The following is a 14,572-nucleotide window of genomic DNA, read 5'->3' on the forward strand; positions in this document are numbered from 1 at the left end:
ATAATGAATAGTTATCATTTTGAGATTGCGTTATAATTATATCTTCTTTCTCTAAACTCTCCAATATACCCCTTCTTACTCTCTCTCTCTCAAATAAGAATATTTATTCCCGCACAAATAAATACAACATGCACATTCCGTCATGTTATTTAATTATAAATCTTCAGAGTTTGCCATTTAATATCAGACAACCAGCTGGTATGTTCATACTATCTGAATACCTATATCTATCTGAGGACCACATTATCTTAATATCTGTATCCTTACGTACGTTCTGGAAATAGAAAGTTAAAACCCTCAAGTTTGTTATTCCATTTTAATACCAAATTGACTATTCTGAGCCCGTTGCAATTTCCTATAATTTATGTGATCACCCTGACAACTTCAGGAATCCCATCTGCTATTATTTTGATAGGGATTATATCTATACATTATATTAAGGGCAAATGACTTCTTAATAATTATTATAATTCATAAAATGTTTGTATAATTATGTCTAAATTTCCATCTGAAATTGTTTATAATTTAGAATTACATTATTTCTGAGGTTAAAAAGCCTAAAACCTGACTTGGGAAACCTCATTATCTATAACTTTCAGTGTCTATTTATGTGCAATATTACTTCACCATAACGGAAATGAATATAGTTGGTTAAAACACTGAAGAAAGAATAAAATATCAGTCAAATATGAAATGTGACTTCTTTAATCAAAAGTATCTGAAGCAGCATTACAAGTTAAAGTGGGTAGCTATGTGTGATCAGATAATGAAAACTCACATTTTGGAATGAAGGTAGGAAGTGGGCTATTGAAAGGAGAAATATTCTTCATGCTTATCCTTGGGAATCTAGAGACATATGGGTGAAACAGACACAATTTCTCTGTGCATGATAGTGTGTGCTTGGTTCCTGCTGGTCACAGACAACACTGGATAGCACAGAGGCAAATGTGGAAAGGAAGCCCACATCTGAGACTTAGCACTGCTGATCTTCAGATCGCCTTTTGTTAAGTGGCTTTATTTCATGAACTTCTTATCAATACAGGCTATAGCAATCGTTTTCCGATTTCCATATGGCTAAGGATTCCTGGACCAGCCATTAGCATGCCCACGACCCAGTTATATTGATTAGCAGATCTGTAAGAAGTATCTTAGAATACATTTATTTGAGTAAACCCTACTAGAATGACTGTTGTCAATTTTTTGTGCTAAACACTTTGAGAAATCCTGAAGCAGATTTCAGGCATATTGATTCACTTTTTAAATAGCTTCAGGTAGATGATACTATAATATTGGATAAAACAGAGACAGCAAAGCCTGTTTTTTTCTCCATCTCATTTTTTCCTCACCTTTTGGTAAGTAACATACTAAGAATTAAGGACATTTGCATTTTGTTTTCATTTTTAGGAATTAAGAATTGAGACCTGATGTCAATGGTTTTGTGATATTTTTACTCCTAGGAGTAGCAGATTTTCTTTTTTAGGTGCTAAGGAAATGAAAGGCAACACACATCATTGTTTTTGCTTACTTCTAGCTCATTTGCTCATTTGTCAGCCATGCTGTCTGCTGGCATATTTACTCAGTTCTCTTCCATCTTTATTACTGGCATACTTGCTCAGTAGTCTGCCATATCTACTACTGGCACACCTTCTTAGTTGGCTGCCGCTGCCCTTGCTTATGAGTTCCTGACCAAAAGGAACCTTTTAATCTTCCAAGCATTGTGAATGGAAATTAGAGAGGGGAACTATCCAGAAATAAAATCCTAGAGCCGCAAGTAGTAAATAATGTCAGCATTTTTATTTTTTCATGCTATCAGTTTTTCAGAGATTTAAGGGATCCCAGTTTGCTGTTAAAGGCAGAATTCATTATGCCTTGTCATAACCCTGGTGAGTTGTTAGTGGTATGTACTAGACAAGGCTTATACAAGCCATGTTTTAAGTGGTTTGAGGAAGCTGAGTCCATTGTCATTCTATGCAGTGCTCTCTCATAGCAGAGGCTGATTTCTTAATTTTATTGCTGAGACATTTTCCAGAGGAGGAAGCTTGTATCCATCTAGGTAGTGCAAGAATGGAAGAGGGTCTCCAAAGGTATTCAGAAGAATTATGTTTTCTACTGATATAAATGACCATGTTCACCTCTAATAATACTTTAGTACAACTGAAATGTGAATAAATTATGATTGGCTCTAGAAACCATATAGAAAACTTAATAATTTCAACTTATTAATTTAGCAAATTAAAATAGCCCAACTATCATAAGAATATTCGCTTTGAGGCAGTTGTGACAAAACTGTGGTTATGTACACACCATCATTTGATAATCTTTGATCTACCCTAGCTTCATAAAAGGCACCTAACAGCCTCTTAGTCTGGATGCCCACTGGGTTTCTATGACGCCCATGTTTATACATGTTATTTGCTTATCTATACCACGCTATAACATGCTATCTCACATTTTGGTTATTTGTTCAAGGTCCTTATTTTGAATTGCATAATACTACAGGTGGGCACTGAAAATGTGATAAATTGGTACTATAAATTAAGATTACTGAAGGGACTTAGAGGTGTCTTCACAGCAGGTACAGGTGCCACATCAGGTGTAGCACTGTTGGTCTCTGAGTAAGTATAGACTCTTCACCTGGATTCAGCTTCCTTTTTTAATATTTTAACTTTGTGAGTTTTTTAAAAATACAGTGCATAAGTAATATAATATTCCAGAAATATTTCGTCCAGATTAAGTAGAATTTCTCAGTAACTGTAAGGTGTCCACTCTGCTTTGTTTTGTTGTTCTTTCCATTCTTGTTTTCAGCCTTCAGCTTGCCTCATTTCTTAAGTCAGTGTGAGCCTGGAAACAGGTTTTTGTGCCAATCGTAGTTATTTCTTTTGCTGTATTTTAGACTTAATTGTATATTTTCATTGATTAATGTTAATATATTATGAAAGGTCTTTAGTTATGTTAATAATCTCTTGTGAAATATGAAACTATTAAGAGTAGCAACAAGCTTTTATCAAACTTCAAGTTTAGTTTTAAATGAGACCATTTCACGTAAATCACTCTGTCTTCTTCATTTTCAATCTGTTTATTTGTTTTAGAGATAGTGTCTCACTGTGAAGCCCAGGCTAGCCACAGAGTCACAACAATCTTTCCACCTCAGTCCCCCAAATGCCAGACTAACATCTGTGAGCTACAATACCTGGCTAGTCTTCTCTTGTTCTTAAAGGTTTATTTCTAAAACTAGTAATGTGGAGTAGTTAAACAAATCATCAGAGTCTCACTATTTCAGCAATGGCTGCTCGTCCCCTCAGTCTGCCTTTTAAGAAGTCTCATTCCTAACATGCAACATTATTTCACTAAATAAATCCCTAATGAACCATCTGCAACCAAGTGAAATCTACAGAGAAGTTCTAATTGATTCATTATGATTTATCTGAGCATCTGTTAAATTGGGTGGGCTTAATCAAGGACACATTTTGACTTAAGGTTACTGACGAAGGATGAGCACTTGAATGATATGATACTTTTTTAACTCCTGTTCAAATCAAGAGAGAGTAAAGGAAGAATAGTGACATATTGACATGATGGGGAGGAGGGAAGGATGGTGATGGTCAGATAAAGGAGGGAGAGGAAGAAGGAAAGGAAAAGTAGAGGTGGTAAGAGAAGTTTGAGACTAAGAGGAAAAGGGGGAAGAGAGATGAGAAGGACAGGAAACGAGAAAGAGGAAGACAACCTAAATAAATGTAAGGGAGGAATAAAGAAAAATGAAGGAAAGAGAATAGAGGGCGAGAAGGAAAAAGACTAGATATGCAGACAGAGATAAAGATGAAAACAGGTTACATATGTGGTTGGACATATAGAGAGATGGTTGGTGTCATTTCTTGTAAAACCAAACTTTAGAACACTCCATTCTATTCTCCTCATCTTAATCATGTTTTGCCACATCTCACACTGTTCCATAGCTTAGTGATTCCATTGTACTTGCTTTGCACTACTATGGAGTTCTCTCATTTTCAGCTTAAATATTTTGAAAAAGTAAGCCAATACTGTCTTATCATTTTCTTTCATTTTTACCATTATCTATTAAACTTCCATATTTTATACAATCCTTACTTTTTCTTTTACATGAATTATTGAAAACATGTCCCCATTTATTCTATTTTGTTTTGACATTTTGAAACATCATTTCCCCACATATCCCCTACTGAATAAGAAGTCACCATGTAGGCCAGAATGACACCAAACTTCCAATAATCCTTCTGTTTCAGCCTAGAAGTTCTGAGATTCTAGACTTCAATCACCACACATGATTAACTCATAGAGTTCTGTGATAAACATTGAACATTATGCCTGTGCTTTGTACATTTTACATGAGAAAAACTGAACCTACACATATACCCACATCTACTCTTTCATGCAAAAATGCGACCCCTGCTAAACTCCTTCAGGAGGAAGAAATATACTATGTAAGTATTACTTTCTCACAATGCCAAGACTAATATTAAGCTTTAACTTGTTATTGATACCATGCACCCACAGAATTCTGTTGACACAATGTAACAAGTAATTCTACCCCCATTGTCACTACTTTATAAATTTCCCCTATGGTTAATATTATTTTCTTTTTTACTTGGTCAGTTTGGACTCTTTTAGGAAATGTGAATGTACATAATTGTCTTTACCTCTGAAAAGTACAGCACTTTCTGGTGATTTCTCTTAAAAAACAAACCATCTTGTAGTAGCAAGTAAAATTTATGTGACTTGAAAACTAAATTTTCAGATATACTTAATTCTTTTTTCTAATTCTCCTATACCTCCTCTCCAGTCTCCAAGAGGATGTCCCACTACCCTACTTCCACCCCACCAGACCTCCCTCTCCCTGGGGCCTCAAGTCTCTTGAGGGTATACTCAATTCTTTAAAATTTCATTAACTACCCTCTGCAAGCAAGGAATAAAAAAATCTGTGAAAAGGTAACCCTTAGCTAGTCAGGAATATCTATGGATCCTGCTATTCTAGAATTCTGCTCAAGTTAATTTAGTTGTTCTTTGATGTCAATCTCACTTCCGCCTTCTCTTTCTTGCATATTGCCTTTCATCCATTGTGATAGCCCTCTGAACATTTGCTTTCTACCAATCTTTGCATATTTTCTGCATAAATTTGTTAGTATGTATCTCTTAAAGGAGAGTCAGTGTTAGTCATAAGTATTTATAAGAATTTGTTATAGCATATTTAATATTGTACATAGAAAACCCAAATGTTAGCAAAATATGAAAGCTTAAATGGCTATTGTGTTAGTCAGATGCAGTTAGGTGTGTCCTCAAGAGATACAGTTGGAGCATGCATCTAAAACCCTCCATAGATAAGAATGCTAAGGAATGGAAAATTCCTCCCTATTTTAAGGAGAATTGCTTAGGAAAGGTCTTGTGGTCTTTGCCCTATGACCCAAGGCAAAGTCACCTGGGTGGCCTTGAGCTACTCCACAATAAAGGTGAAGTGCTTTGACAACTTCTGGCTTGGTTTGGAGAAGCCCCCAACTCCACCCCAAACACATACATACCAAGACAGAGACATAGTTCAGCCTGCCAAGGATGTGATGTAGGGAAGGAGCTAGAAGGTTCTAAGGAATTGGATCTTTAATATATCTCATATTCTCTCTCTCTCTCTCTCTCTCTCTCTCTCTCTCTCTCTCTCTCTCTGGTAGGAACTCTGGGTAAGAGATGGGGATTTTCTCTTTGGGCTTGCAGGAACATTAAAGAAGCAGCTGGCAGGGTTCAGATAAAACAGTATATTAGGAAAGAGAGCTAAGGAGCCCTCTTGGGTTAGGAGAAGCTCAAGAGAAAGGCAGCCTAGCCCCATAACATGACACAGATAGAAAGAGATTTCTAAAGAGCTAGTAGTTTAGTTGTAGGATCTGGCTTGTAAGTAGATATATGTATAAAGCGAGGAAAATTAAGTGACATTGCTGAGCTAGCAGGTTTTTACCTCAGTTTACTCCTCCCATATCTTTATTTGTATAAATATTAGATTATTTAAATGGTCATAAGAATTAAACAAGAACATTATTTAAAGCCCTTATCTAAGAAATTTTCAGTATTGCAGTAGCAATGAAGATGATAACACAAGGGTGAATATTCCAGGCATACATACACACATGTGCACATATATATTGGAACACACAAATATGCATGTGGGACAAATACATAAGTGTGTGCATATCCACATACATATTCACACACACATACTAGTTTAATAATGATTGAAGGTAGACTCCTTAATCTAAAATTTGCATAAAACCCTTTTTTACCTTCTAGAAGAATTATAATTGATTTGAGCTAAACTCATGAAGAATTACAGTAAACAAAATATCTGTAACTACTCCAAGTAGTGCTGAAGTATGGCACAAAGTGCTAATCAATGTTACAAGTATTTGTTGTGCTTCTGTATGTATTTAATAGTCATGATAAAAAAGAAAATCTGTGAGTCCATGTAAGTGACAGTAGGAATCACAAAAAAATGCAAAAACAAAATAACAACAAAACAGCTTTGCATATATAACCTCCAGAGTCACTCAACAAGAGGGATGGTTATGGAACTGACATAGTTTAAAGACTTTCACTGAAGAGGACCATAATGATAAGAATCCATTTCCTGGAATGAGTTCTATGAAATACAGTTTACTTGTCTCTAGATTCCAACACAGAAAAAGCTTCTGTCTGTGAACTGGCATTGGAAAAAATAAGCATGGACTAGAAGAGAACAATGGAATTTTCTCTTAGTAAGAACCAGATTCCTCAGAAACAGTACCCTTTGACCCGTGCATTTCCCCATCCTCTGAGTTACCACTACTGCATCCTCACATCCTCACCCGTTATGCATGGTACATCCCCACACTTGGTCCTATTATATTGTTCCTACCCGTTGTCCTAGATATTTTCCTTATAAATGCTCTAATCATCACTCAAGGTCAGTTATCCCTTCACTGTTTGGAAATGAAATGACAAGGTACTTAAATAATCAATAACCAATCTTTTCTTTATTGACACTATGTCACATATCTTTCCATGGGCGTTGTAGAATGTTTCTCTATAGAATCTTCCTGTAGAAAATGAAGTGGCTAATGTTTTGACTGTGATTTCTGCTGTTGTTCCATATTGTTTTTCTATTAGGCATACATTGATAAAATATTCAATAAAAATGGACCTCCTATAAATCATAACCACATCTGGTCATGCAAAGAAATCATGTGAACATTTTAAAGGATCACGTATTTCATGATCTGTCATGTTATCCATTTGTTTCTTAGTAGACATTAGATACTGACAGTCTACTATCTGATAGTGACCTATGGGTGATCAGTGTTCATAGCCTTTGTCTTAAAGGATCACATAAAATATAGATGTGCTGTGTACACATGTGAAAAGAATCTGAAGTGTTATGGGTTATTTCCATGGTGCTGAATGAGCAGGCTTGTACCTGATCTTTGCTACTGTTAAAATGAGCCAAGGAGGGAATGACAGTATGATTTCAAGACCATATAAAACTGATTTCTATGAAGGTGGAGGACATAAAGAGATGAAGAAAAGTAAAATAAAGCAATGCTTGTGTGGAGTCCAAATGTGAAACATGTGAGAACCACTTAACTCTAAACCTGACCTACACGAGTCTGACCCAACTTCGCAATCTCAGTGGCACCATCTGAGTATCTTAAATGACAGAATGACATGAGGTCCCTGGCCTATGTGTTTTCCTAGGAAAGAAACTGCATCAGTGAATGTCGAGAGCTGTCCAGTGTCTGGGTATCATTAAACTCTCAGTCTCTGTTTCACAGATGGAAAAGACTACAGTCTGCAGCTGGAGCACTGACTTACCCCATCTTAACCTTTGTTTAGAATAAGAGAGAAGGACGAAGAGGAAGGAGCGAGTAGACAGAGATAGGAGGAAGGGAAAGAAGGGAGGGAAATCAGTCTTAATGTTATTTAATACAAAATGAAAGCTCACGGGAGCTGTTTCCATTGTCAACAGCTTCTCTTTCTTCTTACATCGCTTAGGACTAATGGGAACATATGGTTTCTTGCATTATAAAATATAGGGACATTTCAGCCACAGAAATCTTACCCTTTTAAAATATATCAAAGAATTTTGCCAGACATATTTAAAGCTTAAGAGCACTTACTGCTTTTCCAAAGCACCTGGGTTCAATCCCTAGCACCCATAGATGGCTTACAATTCTCAATAACTCCAGTCCCAGGGATTTCAATGCCCTCTTCTGGCCTGCTTGCACACACCAGAGACAGACAAGCACAAAATTTAAATTTCTTTCTCTCTAAAATATTTCAAGATTCGTTTTTATTTTTATTTGCAAATATGTGTGTTTGTGTGTGTGTGTGTGTGTGTGAGAGAGAGAGAGAGAGAGAGAGAGAGAGAGAGAGAGAGAGAGAGAAAATCTTTTGTGCATGTATTTGAAGAAGAAGCTAGGGAAGGCTCTCCTGGTGTAGAAGTTTTATAGGAATGTCAGTTACCTAACATGGGTGCTTGGACTTGAGCTCTGGTTCCCTTAAAGAGCTGCAAGCACCTTTAACTGCTGAGGAGTCTCTCCAGACCCCTACCATAAAATATTGATGTCCCTGCAGGCACATTCACCATTGATGACTGACTTAAATCTTAGGGTTCAAATGCATCACAGATATAATATTTCTTTAATCTTTTCCTTCTTTTGAATGTTTCCCCTTAGAACCTAGCCTATTTGTAGCCAGTGATAGAGAGAAGCCATCTTATGAGATGCAAATGACTTAGCCCTTGCACCTGGATTTTGCCTGAGAGGATTTTGCCCTTCGTTTTTTTTTTTTCTTTTCTTTTCTTTTCTTCTCTTGAATATTTTCTTTATTTACATTTCAAATGTTATCATTTCAGGTTTTCCCTCCAGAAACCCCGATCCCATTCCCCCTCCCCCTGCTTCTATGAGGGTGCTCCCTCACCCACTCACCCACTGCTTCCTACCTCCCTGCCCTACACTGGGGCATCGAGCCTTCACAGGACCAAGGGCCTCCCCTCTCATTGATGCCCGACAAGGCCATCCTCTGCTACATATGCAGCTGGGGCCATGGGTCCCTCCATATGTACTCTTTGGTTGGTGGCTTAGCCCTCGGTTTTTTTATATGCATTGACTTGGTGGAAACTTCTGAATGGGAATAATCCACAATGAGTTTTCCATCACCTTTCTTTAATTCAATTAACCTGACCTATTTGTAACTGTTTTACAGGAGGGTAGTTCCTGTTTGGTGAAGCATGAGGAGGGTCCCAAAAGTAACAACACTGCAGAATCAGAGCTCACAACACAGGTATTCTCTGGTTAGTCTATTTGGTTTTCATTACATCCAGAAGGTCCTTCTTGTACTCACTGGACTGCAGAGCAATTCTTGTTTAGTTTGTTTAACATTAATTTACTCTGTGTGTGTGGGGGTGTCTGGGGAGGGGGTGGAGCTGGGGGTGGGGGGAGCATACCATGGTATACATGGAGGTCAAAGGATAATTTGAAAGATTCTATTGTCTCTTTCTACCATGTGAGTTCCAGGCATCAAAGTCAGTTCATCAAGCTTGGTAGAACGCACCTGTCTGATAAGCAATTTCAAAAGACACGGAGGAAGCCCTTATATTGTCTAAAAGAATGTGTATAGTTCCTTTAGCCAGGATGCTTGAACTTCACTTGTCTACTGTGCTTGCCAGTAAAGATTTTAATATACCTATGTGAAGTCCTGCAAAGATAGAGAACCAGTCCCTTCCTCCCCCTTTTATGGTTCCAATAAAGAAAGCAAATAAAATTAAACAGAAAATTAAAACGTGTCCATAATTTTTATGAGATGAGAGAGATTAAAGTTGACTAGGGAAGTGGAATGGGTGTAAAAAGTAGTCATCCTCCACAAAAATAAAATACCAAATTCACCTGCAAAGGTTAGTTCTGATTCCACATATGTAGTGTTTGATAAATGTTAAAATATTACAGAACAGCAATGTTCAGGAATTTCTTTTAGAGTTTAGGATAGTTTTCTCATGGTAGCTTTTGAGGGATTGTACCAGTTGTAAATACACTATTTACATTTGGTAAAATTCTGAATATTTGTTTAGTTTGTGGCTTTCCTTGTCATCTAGATGGTATTTATCTACATTGATAGACCTTTGCTGTCCTGCTATAATTTTGTATTTTTACCTTAAATGTGCCTATTTTTATTTTTCTAATTGTCTTTTCTATGTTGTTTGGCAGAAATTACAAATGCCTCTTTGTTCTGAGTCTGAAGAGAAAAAAGTTCCGGAAAAAACATCAGCCAGTTTCGATGGGACTCCAGCTAGAGAAGAAAAGCTACTGTAATCAGGAGGCATGGGATTCAAAGCTTTCCCGCCATCAATATGTTTTAGAGTACAGGCTTGATGGGAATACCACGTTTCTAAAGCATGCAACTTTTACAAAACTTTATGTAACTTTATAATGGGGACTACAAAATTTCCAAAAGATTCCAGGCTGATCGTGAAGCTTAGCAATAATCTGATGGAAAGGATTTCTTCACTTACACGTATCTAACTGTCTTCTCTAAAATCACCCAGTATAAATTGATCTGTTTTCAACTAAATACAACTGCAACATTTTTTTGGTCTTTGTGTAGATATCTAGTACTTCTAAGGTCTAGTTGGTACCTACAACTGGCAGATGATCAACTATGAGTCCTGGTGTTCTTAAAATCCAAATTGCAAGCATATGAAGGTTTGGTTCACAGTTACCATCTGGTGTCATTTCCCCCAAATTTGGAATTTGCAGACCAGAATACATTATTTTAGATATTTATTGCTTGGCTCATTACATTGACTTAATAACCATTTGATATAAATTGTGCCCAGTTAATTCTGTTAATGATAAATCAGTTACCAGAGAGCATTAGTTAGTTTTAATATGATATATGCATACAAGGTTTTTCAGTTTTAGAATGAATGACAGCTATCTTTCATAGCGTTTTTTGAATTTTAAAACCTTCTTTGTGCATATTCACTGATACTGTTTCAAGATGTGAATCAAGCTATCTGAAGTGCCAGTTTTATTTCATTCTGCTATTAAGTGATACAACGTAAGATGGGAAATTTTCTAAATTATTAACATGCAAGGTGTCCATAGATATTTTAGAATGGACATTTGATTAAAGCAGGATAACATGGAATAATTTTTAAGCAATGTTGTTTTAGCTTTGAAGATAGGATTTTATATGAGAATATTATCATTTATCAAAAGAACCAGGCTCTGGCATAATTACAGCATAATTCCTAATCGAGAACGATAGACAAATAAATTATAACATATGCAACACATCTACTTGGCAGATACAAACTGACCAATGGATGATGTCAGGGAGTCTACACTCACTGGGTACATTCACTTCTGTTGGTTAAACACACTCTGAAAGTACAGGAATAAAAAATAAAACCACTGGCTGTATAGAATTAATATGCTAAGCCCCAAATAACACCTTTAGAGAACATATCCCAGAATAATAAAAAAGAATTAAAGAATTAGGTCAGTAGGACTTAATTTCTAGAATCCAATGCCATGTATGTGCTATATGCAAAGAGGTGTATTGAGCTCTCGAACTGGATAAACTGATGGCAGAGAAAGGAACTCCGCCATGCATTAGTTCTACATGCAAAGTACTTTTGCGGATTCTATCAGCCTTTCCACTCCTAAAAGAAAAGATAAGGCTGGAAACGACCCAACTGTCCCTCAACCGAAGAATGGATGCAGAAAATGTGATTCATTTATACAATGGCATACTATAGTAAGCCACTGAAAACTAACATTCCTTAACTCCAGTTCAAGGGGGATCTGATGGCCCCTTGTAGCCTCTGTGGGCATCAAGAATTCACTTAGTGCACAAAAATACATGTGGAAAGAACAGCCGTGTACACTTTAATAAATCTGTGGTCAATTTTTTTTAATAAAAGAATTCACGGGGCTGGGGATTTAGCTCAGTGGTAGAGCGCTTACCTAGGAAGCGCAAGGCCCTGGGTTCGGTCCCCAGCTCCGGAAAAAAGAACCAAAAAAATAAATAAATAAAAGAATTCACAGATTTTTATTTAAAAGATGAACTGACCAAGATAAAATATAAGATCAGGAGACATGTACAGTTCCAAATCACTCTACTGCAGTTTCATACACTATTAAGTTCTCTTGATAGACTAATACATTTATACTTCTCTATTGCTTTTTCTTTTGAAGCAAAATCATTCTTTGAAGCAACAAAAACAATGTGTCAAGTTGGGCTCAAAATTAATACAAAGTGGATTATGACCTTGACCTGTATATCCTCCTGCCTCTATTCCCCAAGGGCTGAGAGTTTCAGCCTCTCACGATCACTACAGCAATGAAAACTACTAGTTTGGTTTTAATTTAAGATTGCCTTTCCACTCTTATCTCGGCCATTGATTTCCTGCCTCATCCCTGTGGATCCCACAGGATGTTAGCCACTTGACCTTCCCATGGCACGTTGTGAATATCTGTGACTCCTCGGTAGGAATGACTGGATAAGGAGTTCCAAGTTGGAGCAACATTGTTTTCCAGTTTTTTGTTTTGTCTTTGGTTTAACTTCCTGTTCTAGAATGTGATAACATAGTCGGTTTTATTCTCTCCCTCTTGGAATGATAAAATGGGTTTTAATCCATAGGATAAAATGCCTTCCTAAAATGTATGCATTCTTGTGTATCTACAGGTTTACTCTAGGTTGTGTGTCATAATATTTACTCCTATATTTGAAAGAGACACTGTAAGAGCAGGAGGTTTTTTCCTAACCACTTTTGAGGAACATTACAGAAGTTCATTTAGTAGTTTGATAGCATTGCTTTTAATATGATTTGAGGTTTTTCTTTAATTAATGTGTTTTTTGTTTCTCCTAGCTTTTTCCTTGCTTTGAAATTGGAATCAAAATTTTTAAACTATTTTCCTCACCTGTCTTCTACCCTTCTTAACTACCAACTTTACACTAGATATCGTTTGAAGAATTAACATGAAGACACTGACCATTCTCACCTGGAAAGAATATTATCCAATATATTTACAATACATGGTGTGATTCTGTTCTATACTTGCAATGTTAAGTGAAGAATTACAACTTGGAGTTTACACACTGTCCATTGATGGCTGTTGAGGACTTCCCCATGTTTTCTAATGAAATAACCTATTTAATATGTCCTTCCACAAGAGAGAACAAATTTCTCTATTTTATAATATTATAACAACAACTCAATTTAAAGTGTGAATCAAAGACAATGTATTCATTTGTAAATTAGAAAACTTTTGAACTCTGTCTTTCCTTTTATGTACATAAACTATGTCAATAAACTAGTGCCTCAGACCTGTGAGCCCTAATGAACACTGGCTGTGTCTATCGATTAGGTCATGCCCAGAAGAAGATGGTATAAAAATTTCTTCAAACACCTAAATGTGGAAAATACCAGTGGCTGACTTTGATTTTGTACAGCTTGACTTTGATTTTGAGCAGCTAATTAGCATAGTATTGCTGTTTCACTCACAGTTTTGTTTCATACAAACACACTGAATTACCAGCTCAATACAGTTGTGGTTTCGGGGGGTGGGGTGTTTTGTTTTGCTATGTTTTTGTTTGTTTGTTTTGTATTTTTTGTTTGTTTTTGAGTTTGTGGAGCAGACGTTTGCTGTTTTAGGTGGACAAGATGTATAAATGGACTGAAATTAAATTTGTGAATTTGCTGTAACTGGATCCTTTATTTTTATAGCTCAGGTGTTGCAATTATCACTAACTGCAGCACAGGGAGTGGGAATGGTAATTGGCACCATGGAATAGGGCGAGTAATGAGCATGATGGTGTTTTTCACATAGGGAACTATACTGGCCAATGCTCTACATGCCTGAGCTATGTGTTCATCTGGATTATGTCACATGACAGTCAAGTATTGAAAACTAAAAAGTGCTGAAAGTGGCTTATTTTTCTTGAATAAAGCAATTTGTTACAAAGATCATAATCTATTTTACCTTATGAAAACTTAATGGACCAGCAAACACTGCCTGCCTCTATAGAGCAGAACCCAAGGACCACCTTGAAATCTCATACTGAGAGCTTCTTTATTTGGCAATTCAAATACAGTTAGAGTATTTAAGGAACATAATTCATGATGGTGGGACATACACTTAATAAATTATTATTAACATTTTTATTGTTCTTTATATTTCACTGACAATATTATGCTAAAGGAGAACAGTTGGGTATTTGCTGCCATCATCAAATAAAGAATGATTATTGCAAGCGCCATAGACAATATTTAAATATTTTGTAAGAACTAACTAAAGCCTGAGGTAGTGGGAATGATCAACAGAAAGAGTGAGGGGCACATGCTTCCAGGAAACAAACCAGGCACACGTTTTTACTAAGAGAGAGGGAAAAAACTTTTTGTGCTTGGTTTTCTCTTTCCTTTAGCCTGCTCCTCCCTGCCTTTCTCTCTGGATGGACCATTTGTGGCCTGTATTTGTGGCTTTAGCCAGGGTGGCCACAAATATACCTTGCAGGTCAATGT

The 14,572-nt window shown here is 36.5% G+C and overlaps 1 protein-coding gene across 6 annotated transcripts in view; it reads left to right on the top strand.

Annotated features, from left to right (window-relative positions):
* The window catches only part of Luzp2 (leucine zipper protein 2), a 400,419-nt gene extending 386,116 nt beyond the window's left edge, over window positions 1-14,303 (top strand). For 3 of the 6 annotated variants that reach the window (NM_001432775.1, NM_001432776.1, NM_001432778.1), the window contains 2 exon segments: window positions 9,253-9,340; window positions 10,251-14,303. In NM_001432775.1, coding sequence (NP_001419704.1) covers window positions 9,253-9,340; window positions 10,251-10,276 — 114 coding nt within the window. In that variant the 3' untranslated portion in view covers window positions 10,277-14,303. 6 annotated transcript variants of the gene reach the window in all.
* The last annotated feature ends 269 nt before the right edge of the window (window positions 14,304-14,572 follow it).

Source organism: Rattus norvegicus, chromosome 1 (assembly GCF_021556685.1).
Source record: "Rattus norvegicus strain SHRSP/BbbUtx chromosome 1, alternate assembly SHRSP_T2T, whole genome shotgun sequence".
In the NCBI taxonomy this organism is placed as follows: domain Eukaryota; kingdom Metazoa; phylum Chordata; class Mammalia; order Rodentia; family Muridae; genus Rattus; species Rattus norvegicus.